Raw genomic sequence first — 15,854 nt, 5'->3', positions numbered from 1 at the left:
TCCAGCGAACTCTTGTCATTGAGCATGGTGATCTTAGGCTTGTGTGTGGCTGCTCGGCCATTGGTAGTGAGTGTTGCAACCGAGGACAGACAATTTTTACGCGCTACTGGCTTCAACACTCGGCGGTCCCGTTCTGTGAGCTTTTGTGGCCAACCACTTCGTGGCTGAGCCGTTGTTGCTCTTAGACGTTTTCACTTCACAATAAAAGCACTTACAGTTGACCGGGGAAGCTCTAGCAGGGCAGAAATTTGACGTGTTGGACAGGTGCCATCCTATGACGGTGCCACGTTGAAAGTCACTGAGCTCTTCAGTAAGGCCATTCTAGTGCCAATGTTTGTCTATGGAGTGTGCTCGATTTTATACACCTGTCAGCAACGGCTGTGGCTGAAAAAGCCGAATCCACTAATTTGTATATATAGTGTATCTACAGTACATGGGTAGAGGCAGCCCAATATCTGAAATATATCACCTTCAGAAAGTATAAACAGAAATACCTTATTTACATGATTATTCAGACCCTTTGCTATGAGACTCGAAATTGAGCTCAGGCGCATCCTGTTTCCATTGATCATCCTTGAGATTTTTCTACAACTTGATTGGTGTCCACCTGTGGTAAATTCAATTGATTTGACTTGATTTGGAAAGGCACACACCTGTCTATATAAGGTCCCACAGTTGACAGTGCATGTCAGAGCAAAAACCATGCCGTGAGGTCGAAGGAATTGTCAGTAGAGCTCCGAGACAGGATTGTGTCGAGGAACAGATGTGGGGAAAGGTACAATTATATATATATATTTTTTCACCTTTATTTAACCAGGTAAGCCAGTTGAGAACAAGTTCTCATTTACAACTGCGACCTGGCCAAGATAAAGCAAAGCAGTGCGATAAAAACAACAACAACACAGAGTTACTTATGGAATAAACAAAACGTACAGTCAATAACACAATATAAAATCTATATACAGTGTGTGCAAATGTAGTAAGTTATGGAGGTATGGCAATAAATAGGCCATAGTGCAAAATAATTACAATTTAGTATTAACACTGGAATGATAGATGTGCAAAAGATGATGTGCAAATAGAGATACTGGGGTGCAAATGAGAAAAATAAATAACAATATGGGGATGAGGTAGTTGGGTGGGCTAATTACTGATGGGCTGTGTACAGGTGCAGTGATTGGTAAGCTGCTCTGACAACTGATGCTTAAAGTTAGTGAGGGAGATAAGAGTCTCCAGCTTCAGAGATTTTTGCAGTTCGTTCCAGTCATTAGCAGCAGAGAACTGGAAGGAATGGCAGCCAAAGGAGGTGTTGGCTTTGGGGATGACCAGTGAGATATACCTGCTGGAGCGCATACTACGGGTGGGTGTTGCTATGGTGACCAATGAGCTAAGATAAGACGGGGATTTGCCTAGCAGTGATTTATAGATGACGTGGAGCCAGTGGGTTTGGCGATGAATATGTAGTGAGGGCCAGCCAACGAGAGCGTACAGGTCACAATGGTGGGTAGTATATAGTGCTTTGGTGACAAAACGGATGGCACTGTGATAGACTACATCCAATTTGCTGAGTAGAGTGTTGGAGGCTATTTTGTAAATGACATCGCCGAAGTCAAGGATCGGTAGGATAGTCAGTTTTACGAGGGCATGTTGGGCAGCATGAGTGAAGGAGGCTTTGTTGCGAAATAGGAAGCCGATTCTAGATTTAACTTTGGATTGGAGATGCTTAATGTGAGTCTGGAAGGAGAGTTTACGGTCTAACCAGACACCTAGGTATTTGTAGTTGTCCACATATTCAGTTGCAGTTGGAAGCTACAGAAGGAGTGCTGTATGGCATTGAAGCTCGTTTGGAGGTTTGTTAACACAGTGTCCAATGAAGGGCCAGATGTATACAAAATGGTGTCATCTGCGTAGAGGTGGAACTGAGAGTCACCAGCTGCAAGCGCGACATCATTGATATACACAGAGAATAGAGTCGGCCCGAGAATTGAACCCTGTGGCACCCCCATAGGGACTGCCAGAGGTCCAGACAACAGGCCCTCCGATTTGACACATTGAACTCTATCTGAGAAGTAGTTGGTGAACCAGGCAAGGCAGTCATTTGAGAAACCAAGGCTATTTAGTCTGCCAATAAGAATGCGGTGATTGACAGAGTCGAAAGCCTTGGCCAGGTCGATGAAGACGGCTGCAGAGTACTGTCTTTTATCAATCGCGGTTACAGTATTGTCCCGAAGCCACTCCTGCGTTGTTTTGGCTGTGTGCTATGGGTCGTTGTCCTGTTGGAAGGTGAACCTTCGCCCCAGTCTGAGGTCCTGAGCAGTCTGGAGCAGGTTTTCATCAAGGTGATACAGGATTGTGTCGAGGCACAGATCTAGGGAAAGGTACCAAAACATTTCTGCAGCATTGAAGATCCCCTAGAACACAGTGGCCTCCATCATTCTTAAATGGTAGAAGTTTGGAACCACCAAGAGTCTTCCTAGAGCTGGCCGCCCGGCCAAACTGAGCAATCGGGGGAGAAGGGCCTTGGTCAGGGAGGTGAACAAGAACCCGATGGTCAGTCTGACAGAGCACTAGAGTTCCTCTGTGGAGATGGGAGAACCTTCTAGAAGGACAACCATCTCTGCAGCACTCAACCAATCAGGCCTTTTATGGTAGAGTGGCCAGACGGAAGCCACTCCTCAGTAAAAGGCACATGACAGCCCGCTTGGAGTTTGCCAAAAGGCACCTAAAGACTCTCAGACCATGAGAAACAAGATTCTCTGTTCTGATGAAACCAAGATTGAACTCTTTGGCCTGAATGCCAAGCGTCACTTCTAGAAGAAACCTGGCACCATCCCTACGGTGAAGCATGGTGGTGGCAGCATCATGATATGGGGATGTTTTTCAGCGGCAGGGACGGGTAGACTAGTCAGGATCGAGGGAAAAATGAACGGAGCAAAGTACAGAGAGATCGTTGACGAAAACCTGCTCCAGACCGCTCAGGACCTCAGATTGGGGCGAAGGTTCACCTTCCAACAGGACAACGACCCATAGCACACAGCCAAAACAACGCAAGAGTGGCTTTGAGACAAGTCTCTGAATGTCCTTGAGTGGCCCAGCCAGTGCCCGGACTTGGACCCGATCAAACAGCTGAAACCCGATCGAGACCTGAAAATAGCTGTGCAGCAATGCTCCCCATCCAACCTGACAGAGGTTGAGAGGATCTGCAGAGAAGAATGGGAGAAACTCCCCAAATACAGTTGCCAAGAGTAAAATGTCTGAATACTTATGTAAATGTGATATTTCATTTGTTTTATTGTAATAAATTAGCAAAAATATCTAAAATCCTGTTTTTGCTTTGTCATTATGGGGTATTGTAAGTAGATTGATGAGGGGGAAAAAAACATTTTAATCAATTTTAGAATAAGGCTGTAACCTAACAAAATGTGGAAAAAGTCAAGGGGTCAGAATACTTTCCGAAGGCACTGTACAGTACAGTACACTACTATACTAATTGAAAAAGTAAGGTACATGCAATTGTTAAAATAGAGGAATTTGAATCTCCACAGGACTTAAGATGACAAACCTTGATATTACATCACATCAGTCCCCATTGTAGACCACATGTTAAATAAATATTTTATACACTGAATAATGCTGTCTGACGCTTTTTCAGTGCCCTTGGGTACTATTTTAGCTTTAATCACCATGAGTTTGGATAAGTCTCTGGTTGGTTGAAGGATTTTGCATCCCTTTACCAAAAAGGGTTCTTCAAAATCCAGACTTTAAAAAATAAGTTACACTGCACTGAAGTGTTAATTTGGATTAGATGCTGGAACGGCTTTTCTGAGACAGGATTGGTACTGACATGAGTTGCTGTTACTTTAGGTGCTTGAATGTCTTGGGGAGGGGGGAAAAAGTGCTGAAAAAGAAAAAAAGATTACTAAGGACTTTTATTTGTATGTTTTTTTTCCAGACATTAACATGGCAGGGGATCACAAACCGTACCGGCCAAAGCCAGGCTCCAAACGGCCGCTGTCAGCTATATACAGGTAAGCCCGTACCAGTCAAAAGTTTGGACACACCTACTCATTCCAGGGTTTTATTTTTACTATTTTCTACATATGGAATCATGTAGTAACCAAAAAAGTGTTAAACAAATCAAAATATATTTGAGATTTTTCAAAGTAGCCCCCCTTTGCCTTGATGACAGCATTGCACACTCTTGGCATTCTCTCAACAAGCTTCATGAGGTAGTCACCTGAAATGCATTTCAATTAACGGGAATGCCTTGTTCAAAGTTAATTTGTGGAATTTCATTCCTTCTTAATGTGTTTGAGCCAATCAGCTGTGTTGTGACAAGGTAGGGGTGGTATACAGAAGATAGCCCTATTTGGTGAAAGACCAAGTCCATATTATGGCAAGAACAGCTCAAATAAGCAAAGAGAAATTACAGTCCATCATTACTTTAAATTTCTTCAAGTGCAGTCGCAAAAACCATCAAGCGCTATGATGAAACTGGCTCTCATGAGGACCGCCACAGGAAAGGAAGACCCAGAGTTACCTCTGCTGTAGAGGATAAGTTCATTAGAGTTACCAGCCTCAGAAATTGCAGCCCAAATGAAAGCTTCACAGAGTTCAACTAAAAGACACATCTCAACATCAACTGTTCAGAGGAGACTGCGTGAGTCAGGCCTTCATGGTCGAATTGCTGCAAAGAAACCACTACTAAAAAACACCAATAATAAGAAGAGACCTGCTTTGGCCAAGAAACATGAGCAATGGACATTAGACCGGTGGAAATGTGTAGTTTGGTCTGGAGTCCAAATTTGAGATTTTTGGTTCCAACCGCCGTGTCTTTGTGAGACGCAGAGTAGGTGAACGGATGATCTCTGCATGTGTGGTTCCCACCGTGAAGCATGGAGGAGGAGGTGTTATCGTGTGGGGGTGCTTTGCTGGTGACACTGTCTGTGATTTATTTAGAATTCAAGGCACACTTAACCAGCATGGCTACCACAGCATTCTGCAGCGATACGCCATCCCATCTGGTTTGCGCTTAGTGGGACTAGCATTTGTTTTTCAACAGGACAATAACCCAACCAACCTCCAGGCTGTGTAAGGGCTATTTGACCAACAAGGAGAGTGATGGAGTGCTGCATCAGATGACCTGGCCTCCACAATCACCCGACCTCAACCCAATTGAGATGGTTTGGGATGAGTTGGACAGCAGAGTGAAGGAAAAGCAGCCAACAAGGGCTCAGCATATGTGGGAACTCCTTCAACTCCTACTGTTGGAAAAGTATTACAGGTGAAGCTGGTTGAGAGAATGCCAAGAGTGTGCAAAGCTGTCATCAAGGCAAAGGGGGGCTACTTTGAAGAATCTCAAATATAAAATATATTTTGATTTGTTTAACACTTATGGTTGCTAAATGATTCCATGTGTGTTATTTCATGGTTTTGATGTCTTAACTATTATTATACAATGTAGAAAATAGTAAAAATAAAGAAAAACACTGGAATGAGTAGGTGTGTCAACTTTTGACTGGTACTGTAAGTTTTCAGACCACTCAGTACTTTGTTGAAGAGCCTTTGGCAGCGATTACAGCATCAAGTCTTCTTGGGTATGACTACAAGCTTGGCACACCTGTATTTGGGGAGTTTCTCCAATTATTTTCTGCAGATCCTCTCAAGCTCTGTCAGGTTGGATGGGGAGCGTTGCTGCACAGCTATTTTCAGGTCTTTCCAGAGATGTTCGATCGGGTTCAAGTCCGGGCTCTGGCTTGGCCACTCAAGGACATTCAGAGACTTGTCCCGAAGCCACTCCTGCGTTGTCTTGGCTGTGGGCTTAGGGTCGTTGTCCTGTTGGAATGTGAACCGTCGCCCCAGTCTGAGGTCCTGAGCGCTCTGGAGCAGGTTTTCATCAAGGATCTCTGTACTGCTCCGTTCATCTTTGCTTCGATCCTGACTAGTCTCCCAGTCCCTGCCGCCGAAAAACTTATCCAAAGAATTATGCTGCCACCACCATGCTTCACCATAGGTATGGTGCCAGGTTTCCTCCAGACTTGACGCTTGGCATTCAGGCCAAAGAGTTCAATCTTGGTTTCTCATGGTCTAAGAGTCTTTAGGTGCCTTTTGGCAAACTCCAAGCGGGCTGTCAGGTGCCTTTTACTGAGGAGTGGCTTCTGTCTTGCCACTCTACCATAAAGGCCTAATTGGTGGAGTGTTGCAGAGATGGTTGTCCATCCGGAAGGTTCTCCCATCTCCACAGAGAAACTCTAGAGTTCTGTCAGACTGACCAAGGTCCTTCTCCCCCAATTGCTCAGTTTGGCCGGGCGGCCAGCTCTAGGAAGGTGGTTCCAAACTTCTTCCATTTAAGAATGATGGAGTCCACTGTGTTCTTGGGGACCTTCAATGCTGCAGAATTGTTTGGTACCCTTCCCCAGATCTGTGCCTCTACACAATCCTGTCTCAGAGCTCTACCGACAATTCCTTCGATCTCATGTTTTGGTTTTTGCTCTGACACGCAATGTCAACGGTTGGACCTTATATAGACAGGTGTGTGCCTATACAAATCTTGTCCATTCAATTGAATTCGAGTCTCATAGCAAAGGGTCTGAATACCTATGTAAATAAGGTATTATTATTTATTTTTATTTTTATTAATAATATGCAAACATTTCAAAAAACCTGTTTTCACTTTGTCATTATGGGGTATTGTGTGTAGTCTGCTGAGAAAAATTATATATTTAATCTATTTTAGAATAAGGCTGTAACGTAACAAAATGTGGAAAGATTCAAGGCGTCTGAATACTTTCCGAAGACACTGTATGTGACACTGTATGCTGTTCATTGACTACAGCTCAGCGTTCAACACCATTGTCCTCTCCAAGCTCATCACCAAGCTTAGTGTCACGATCGTTGACTGATGAAGCGGACCAAGGCGCAGCGTGATAAACATACATACTTTATTCAGTACTTAACACGAACAAAACAACAAACGAAACGTGAAGTCCTAGGTTAACACAAAACCTTAACGGAACAAGATCCCACAACCTAACATGCCAAAAGGCTGCCTAAGTATGGTCCCCAATCAGAGACAACGAGCTACAGCCGTCTCTGATTGGGAACCACCCTGGCCAAACATAGATATAAACGATCTAGAACAAAAACCAATGAAAACTAAACATAGAAAATCCACACCCTGGCTCAACAATTAAGAGTCCCCAGAGCCAGGGTGTGACAGTACCCCCCCCCCCCCAAAGGCATGGACTGTGACCGCGCCACACCAACACAACAGGGTAGGGGCCGGGTGGGCATTCTGCCTCGGAGGCGGATCCGGCTCCGGGCGTGACCACCACTCTATCTCTACCCCCCCGTTGCGCCCCTGGTCTGGTCCCGCTGACCGGAGCTTGACTGGACACCGGTGGAGCGGATTGCTCTGGCTCCGGAGTGGAGCAGCTGACCGGTGCCGGACCAGGCACCGGTGGAACAGGCACGGACCGTGCCGGACTGACGACGCGCACCACTGGCTTGGTGCAGGGAGCAGGAACGGGCCGGACCGGGCTGACGACGCGCACCACTGGCTTGGTGCGGGGAGCAGGAACGGGCCGGACCGGGCTGACGACGCGCACCACTGGCTTTGTGCGAGGGACAGGAACAGGCCGGACCGGGCTGGCGACGCACACCACTGGCTTGGTGCGAGGGACAGGAGCAGGCCGGACCGGGCTGGCGACGCGCACCACTGGCTTGGTGCGAGGGACAGGAGCAGGCCGGACCGGGCTGGCGACACGCACCACTGGCTTGGTGCGGGGAGCAGGAACAGGCCGGGCTGGACTGGGAACACGCACCATTGGCTTGGTGCGGGGAGCCGGAACGGGCCGGACTGCGGAGGCGGACTGGAGGTCTGGAGCGGAGAGCTGACACAACCCGTCCTGGCTGAATGCCTATTTCCACACAATCTGTGTGAGGCATCAGCACAGGACGTACAGGGCTGTGCACTCGTACTGGCGCTACAGCACGTGGCACTGGCACAGGATATCCGGGACCGAGGAGGGGTGCTGGAGGCCACTAGCGTTGAGCCGGCACACTCCGTCCTGGCTGCATGCCCACCTTAGCACGACACGTGCGTAGTGCTAGCACAGGACGTACAGGACTGTGCCGGAACAATCGCGGCACAGTACGTGGCTCCGCCAACCACCCTTTTAGCCCCCCCCCCCCCCCCCCCCCCCAACATTTTCTTGGGGCTGTCTCTCGGGCTTCCTCCTCGGCCGGTACCCTCTGTGTTGCCGCTGCTCCTCTCTGTAGCGCGCCTCCACAGTCTCCTCTCCTGCCTGGGCATACACCTTTGCCCATGGCCCTCTGGCCGCGAATATCTCCTCCCATGACCACCATTTGCCCACCTGAGCCATCGCCCTCTTCTCCTCCTGGGCACGCTGCTTGGTCCTCTGGTGGTGGGATCTTCTGTCATGCTGCTTGGTCCTCTGGTGGTGGGATCTTCTGTCACGATCGTTGACTGATGAAGCGGACCAAGGCGCAGCGTGATAAACGTACATACTTTATTCAGTACTTAACACAAACAAAACAGCAAACGAAACGTGAAGTCCTAGGTTAACACAAAACCTTAACGGAACAAGATCCCACAACCTAACATGCCAAAAGGTTGCCTAAGTATGGTCCCCAATCAGAGACAACGAGCTACAGCCGTCTCTGATTGGGAACCATCCTGGCCAAACATAGATATAAACGATCTAGAACAAAAACCAATGAAAAATAAACATAGAAAATCCACACCCTGGCTCAACAATTAAGAGTCCCCAGAGCCAGGGCGTGACACTTAGGACCCTGGGACTCAACACCTCCCTCTGCAACTGGATCCTGGACTTCCTGACGGACCGACCCCAGGTGGTGAGGGTAGGCAAAATCACCTCCGCCATGCTGACCCTCAACACGGGGGTCCAACAGGGGTGTGTGCTTAAACCCATTGTGTAATCCCTTTTCACCCACATCTGCGTGGCCACGCACGACTCCAACACCATTATCAAGTTTGCTGACAACACAACGGTGGTAGACATGATCACCGGCGATGATGAGACAGCCTACATGGAGGAGGTCAGTGACCTGGTAGTGTGGTGCCGGGATAACAACGTCTCCCTCAACGTCAGTAAGACCAAGGAGCTGATCATGGACTACAGGAAATGGGGGGGAGAGCGCGCCCCCATCCACATCGACGGGGCTGTAGTAGAGCGGGTAGAGAGCTTCAAGTTCCTCGGTGTCCAAATTACTAAGGACTTAAAATGGTCCATACAAACGTGCACAGTCTTAAGGTTGAGAAGGTTTTGCATGGGACCTCAAATCCTCAAATAGTTATACAGCTGCATCATTGAGAGCATCTTGACTGGCTGAATCACTGCTTGGTATGGCAACAGCACCGCCCTCGATCGCGTGGTGCGGACAGCCTAGTACATCACTGGGGCCAAACTCCCTGCCATCCAGGACCTCTATATCAGGCAGCGTGAAAGGAAGGCCCGGAAAATTGTTAAAGACTCCAGCCACCCAAGCCATAGACTGTTCTCTCTGCTTCCGCACGGCAAGCGGTACCGGTGCATCTAGTCTGACACCAACAAGCTCATGAACAGCTTCTATCCCCAAGCCAAAAGAATGCTAAATAGATAACAAAATGGCTACACGGACTATCTAAGTTGACCCTTATATTTGATTTGTATTTCTCTATGCACACTTAGAGGACTCTACACGGTCACGCACACTGACACTCCAACACACCACACACACGCACACACTCTCACATCCAATCATCATATACGCTGCTGCTACTCTGTTTATCATATATCCTGATGCCTAGTCACCTTACCCCTATACATACTGTATCTACCTCTATCACTCCAGTATCCCTGCACATGGTAAATATGGTATTGGAACTAACTCTGTATAGTGTATAGCTTACTTTCTTTCTCATGTTCTTCTTATTTCATATTTTTATTTCTCGTGTGTTTTTTGTTCTACATCATCTTCTTTTTAGTACTACATTAATATTGATTACTGCATTGTTGGGTTTAGAGCTTGCAAGAGGCATTTCACTGTACTTTTGCACGTGACATTAAAACTTCTTCCATCTGTTAGGCCACAGTCTGAGATTAGAATCTGTGTTCCACTTGAAGTGCATATCTCAATTGATATCTTGATTATGCGACAATTATCTGATCCTGAATCAAAATGATTAGATATCCCTGAACAAACTAAACCAGATACGGATGTAGGATCTGAATCTGAGCCTATTTGCTAAAGCAGGAAAATAATCCTGAAGCAACAAGAAATGTTAAATATTATGTGGATTATAATTGATGGACATTTTGGGGAGTTTATACATTTTTTCGTAAGGGAAAATCAAGTCTAACATTTCCAAGTAAAAATTACAAATCCTGAAGCCTTTTTAAACCACTACAAGTTATCCTGCAACAGGGTCAAATGAAGATCATACATCTGTAATTTGTTACATTAACAAACAATAAGCTTTTCCTTGAAACCACACTCCTAAAAGGATATTGCTTTAAAAAATTCCAGTCTTGGCCTGCACTGCAGTAACCCAGTTATTCTAAAAAGAAATGTCTTGCCTCTAATAGCTAAAGTAGGTCCAGTAATCAGTGGGACATATTTGTTAAGCTCTCAGACAGTCACATTCATTCACATACCATTCACTATCAACGGTGTTCTCTCTATTTCGGCTTTTATTCTATTATTCCCAATGACGTCCACAACAGATTATTGCCTCTATAGAAATGCTTTTGAATTCCATAAATGACAAACCAACAAGCCAGGGAATGAATGAAGGACAAAATCATGTTTTTTCTCTCTCTCTCTCTCACAGCTATGGAGAGATGAGGAACGTGTCTAAAGTGTGTATGAGGCTTTCTCCTAACAACTTGGATTAGTGTGTGGATGTCAGGTGAAGGCTAAGGAGTGATGGGAATTTAGATTATGTTTAGGATTTGGCATATAAGCAAGAACCGTATAGGCAAGAACATACAGTGCATTCGGAAAGTATTCAGACCCCTTGACTTTTTCCACATTTTGTTACGTTACAGCCTTATTTTTAAATGGATTAAATAAATAACAATCCTCATCAATCTACACACAATACCCAATAATGACAAAGCGAAAACAGGTTTTTAGAGGTTTATTTACATAAGTATTCAGAAGCTTTGCTATGAGACTCGAAATTGAGCTTGGGTGCATCGTGTTTCCATTGATCATCCTTGAGATGTTTCTACAACTTGATTGGAGTCCACCTGTGGTAAATTCAATTGATTGGACATGATTTGGAAAGGCACACACCTGTCTATATACGGTCCCACAGTTGACAATGCATTACAGAGCAAACACCAAGCCATGAGGTTGAAGGAATTGTCCGTAGAGCTCAGAGACAGGATTGTGTCGAGGCACAGATCTGGGGAGAACACAGTGGCCTCCATCATTCTTAAATGGAAGAACACCAAGACTCTTCCTAGAGCTGGCCACCCGGCAAAACTGAGCAATTGGGGGAGAAAGACCTTGGTCAGGGAGGTGACCAAGAACCCGATGGTCACATTGACAGAGCTCCAGAGTTCATCTGTGAAGATGGGAGAGCCTTCCAGAAGGACAACCATCTCTGCAGCACTCCACCAATCAGGCCTTTATGGCAGTGGCCAGACTGAAACCACTCCTCAGTAAAAGGCACATGACAGGCTGCTTGGAGTTTGCCAAAACGCACCTAAAGGACTCTGACCATGAGAGATTTTATGGTCAGATGAAACCAAGATTGAACTCTTTGGCCTGAATGCCAAGCGTCACGTCTGGAGGAAGCCTGGCACCATCCCTACGGTGAAGCATGGTGGTGGCAGCATCATGTTGTGGGGATGTTTTTCAGCGGCAGGGACTGGGAGACTAGTCAGGATCGAGGGAAAGATGAACAAAGCAAAGTACAGAGATCCTTCATGAAAACCTGCTCCAGAGCGCTCAGGACCTCAGACTGGGGCAAAGGTTCACCTTCTAACAGGAAAACGACCCTAAGCACACACTGAAGACAATGCAGGAGTGGCTTTGGGACAAGTCTGAATGTCCTTGAGTGGCCCAGCCAGAGCCCGGACTTGAACCCGATTGAACATAGGAGAAACTCCCCAAATACAGGTGTGCCAAGCTTGTAGCGTCATACCCAAGAAGACTCGAGGCTGTAATCGCTGCCAAAGGTGCTTCAACAAAGTACTGAGTAAATGGTCTGAATACTTATGTAAATGTAAATCTTTTTTTATTTGTAATACATTTGCATAAATGTCTAAAAACCTGTTTTTGCTTTGTCATTATGGGGTATGGTGTGTTAATTGATGAGGAACATTTTTATTTAATCCATTTTAGAATAAGGCTGTAACGTAACAAAATGTGGAAAAATGGAAGGGGTCTGAATACTTTCCGAATGCACTGTATAGGAGACTGGTCTTGACAGCTAAGTAATACTAAAGATACTCTGGCTTTGCATGAGAACTGTCATGACTCTCTCACTCCTTGGTGAGGATCAAAGGTGCCAGATCAGCTTGGAAAATGTCTGACAGATAAATGTTGTATAAAATATATGATTAAGTATGAGAATACTTTTGTGAAGATAGGAATGTGATAATAGTTTTTTAAACAAACTATGCATAGTGACTAGCCACGCCCTGAGTAACATCAGAAATCGTGTCATCATGATGGAACGCCCCTTTTACCCAGAGGGCATAAAAAGCATTGAAAAACAAATCAACCTTTAGATCAGGAAGCCTGGAGCTGTGGCTACATGGCTTAAAAATGGTTAAACCAGGAAGCATGGAGATGTGGCTACATGGCTTAAAATGGTTAGACCAGAAAGACCAGGAAGCGTGGAGCTGTGGCTACATGGCTTAAAATAATTAGACCAGGAAGCATGGAGATGTGGCTACATGGCTTAAAATGGTTAGACCAGAAAGCATGGAGATGTGGCTGCACGGCTTAAAATGGTTAGACCAGAAAACGTGAGAGTGGCGACTGCACGTTTAGAATGATTAGAACTCTGAATGAGAAAGACCAGCCGACGTGAAGCGCGAGCTCTCATTACAAATGGTTGAACATCTACAGACCAGCCAACATGCAGCGGGAGCTGAAAGTTACAAATGGTTGACACTAAGACCAGGAAACATGAGACAGTAGTCCATACGTTAGAAATGGTGAAACTCTGAAACTCTCAATCTCTACACGTGAAGAAGACCACGCACTACAGCTTATCATATCAGTCTGCAGCTGTACATGTAAAGTTGTCTAGAACTTTCACTAAAGACACGAGTTGGGAAGGACAATCCCATCTCAGACAACCGTTGGTACATCTGAAGTATCTATTCTAACGAACACTCCACTCGAAGAAAAGCTGAGTCTCACTGAAGTGGAGGACACTCAAACCCTTTTTGAGAAAGTGGTTCAACAGAGAGACGACGATCAAGGACAGCTACGTGTAGATATGCATTGCATTTCTTATCCGAATGAGCGGTGGTTTCCAAATGTAACAACGATAAGTTGAATCTCTGTCTCTCCCTTTCACTTTGACCCCTCCTCTCTTCCCTTTCTATTGACCCCTCCTTCCCCTAACCAAGTAGTCATGCTATTGTTAGTCAAGACCACTAGGGACCTGTTTTCATTGTATTACGTTAGTAATCAGTAACCTATACTGTGTGTGTGTTTGTATTCTCTCTTATTATTTAGTTAGTTAGTAAATAAATGATTAAGCCAATTTGTGTATTGCTGATTCATCAATAAGGTTAGGGTTCTTGCAGGTTCAAGGATCATGCGAAGTTCAGAATGACACTGATGAGGTAATGATTTAATAAGTGAGTGTTATCGATATATAACATATCTTTTAAGAGTTTAATTCGGGAGATGGTAACTTGTTAAACAACTTCTTCCGTGGTGCCCCAAATTCCTAATGAGTTAATTGTTACAGTGCCTTGCAAAAGTATTCATCCCCCTTGGTGTTTTTCCTATTTTGTTACATTACAACCTGTAATTTAAATTGATTTTTATTTGGATTTCATGTAATGGACATACACAAAATAGTCCAAATTGGTGAAGTGAAATGAAAAAATAAATAACGGAAAAGTGGTGCGTGCATATGTATTCACTCCCTTTGCAAGATCTGGTGCAACCAATTTCCTTCAGAAGTCGCATAATTAGTTAAATATAGTCCACCTGTGTGCAATCTAAGTGTCACATGATCTGTCACATGATGTCAGTATATATATACACCTGTTCTGAAAGGCCCTAGAGGCTGCAACACCACTAAGCAAGGGGAACCAACAAGCAAGTGGCACCATGAAGACCAAGGAGCTTTTCAAACAGGTCAGGGACAAAGTTGTGGAGAAGTACAGATCAGGGTTGGGTTATAAAAAAAATATCAGAAACTTTGAACATCCCATGGATCACCATTAAATCCATTATTTAAAAAATATGGCATCACAAAAAACCTGCCAAGAGAGGGCCGCCCACCAAAACTCACGGACCAGGCAAGGAGGGCATTAATCAGATAGGCAAAAAAGAGACAAAAGATAACCCTGAAGGAGTTGCAAAGCTCCACAGCGGAGATTGGAGTATCTGTCCATAGGACCACTTTAAGCCATACATTCCACAGAGCTGGCTTTACGGAAGAGTGGCCAGAGAAAAAATAAACAAATAAGCAAACAGGTTTGGTGTTTGCCAAAAGCCATGTGGGAGACTCCCCAAACATATGGAAGAAGGTACTCTGGTCAGATGAGACTAAAATTGAGCTTTTTGGCAATCAAGGGAAACTTTATGTCTGGCGCAAACCCAACACCTCTCATCACCCTGAGAACACCAACCCCACAGTGAAGCATGGTGGTGGCAGCATCATGCTGTGAGGATGTTTTTCATCAGCAGGGACTGGGAAACGGGTCAGAATTGAAGGAATGATGGATGGCGCTAAATACAGGGAAATTCTTGAGGGAAACTTGTTTTAGTCTTCCAGAGATTTGAGACTGGGACGGAGGTTCACCTTCCAGCAGGACAATGACCCTAAGCATACTGCTAAAGCAACACTTGAGTGGTTTAAGGGGAAACATTTAAATGTCTTGGAATGGCCTAGTCAAAGCCCAGACCTCAATCCAATTGAGAATCTGTGGTATGACTTAAAGATTGCTGTACACCAGCGGAACCCCCATCCAACTTTAAGGATCTAGAGCAGTTTTGCCTTGAAGAATGGGCAAAAAATCCCAGTGACTAGATGTGCCAAGCTTATAGAGACATACCCCAAGAGACTTGCAGCTGTAATTGCTGCAAAAGGTGGCTCTACAAAGTAGTGACTTTGGGGTGGTGAATAGTTATGCACGCTCAAGTTTTCTGTTTTTTTGTCTTATTTCTTGTTTGTTTCACAATAAAAAATATTTGGCATCTTCAAAGTGGTAGGCATGTTGTGTAAATCAAATGATACAAACCCCCCAAAAATCAATTTTAATTCCAGGTTGTAAGGCAACAAAATAGGAAAAATGCCAAGGGGGGTGAATACTTTCGCAAGCCACAGTACATGATTAATTTAATTGAGTGACAATTAAACATAGTTAGTTGATTCGATAAATAACAGTCATCATATTAATGTACAGTACCAGTCACAAGTTTGGACACACCTACTCATTCAAGGGTTTTTCTTAATTTTTTGCTATTTTCTACATTGTAGAATAATAGTGAAGACATCAAAACTATGAAAAAACACATATGGATTCATGTAGTAACCAAAAAAAGTGTAAAAATAGATATTATATTTGAGATTCTTCAAATTGCCACCCTTTGCCTTGATGACAGCTTTGCACACTTGGCAT

At 44.9% G+C, this 15,854-nt stretch overlaps 1 protein-coding gene across 1 annotated transcript in view; it reads left to right on the top strand.

Annotated features, from left to right (window-relative positions):
- The window catches only part of LOC311109091 (RNA-binding Raly-like protein), a gene marked incomplete at both ends in the record, with an annotated part of 70,987 nt that overhangs the window by 38,048 nt on the left and 17,085 nt on the right, over positions 1 to 15,854 (top strand). Inside the window, one exon of the mRNA XM_084151895.1 lies at positions 3,953 to 4,028. Coding sequence (XP_084008021.1) covers positions 3,953 to 4,028 — 76 coding nt within the window. The remainder of the gene's footprint in view (positions 1 to 3,952; positions 4,029 to 15,854) is intronic.

Source organism: Coregonus lavaretus, assembly GCF_964263955.1.
Source record: "Coregonus lavaretus genome assembly, chromosome: 34".
Taxonomy (NCBI): domain Eukaryota; kingdom Metazoa; phylum Chordata; class Actinopteri; order Salmoniformes; family Salmonidae; genus Coregonus; species Coregonus lavaretus.
Note: the sequence above shows the minus strand (reverse complement) of the source record. Positions and strands in the feature narration are given on the sequence as shown.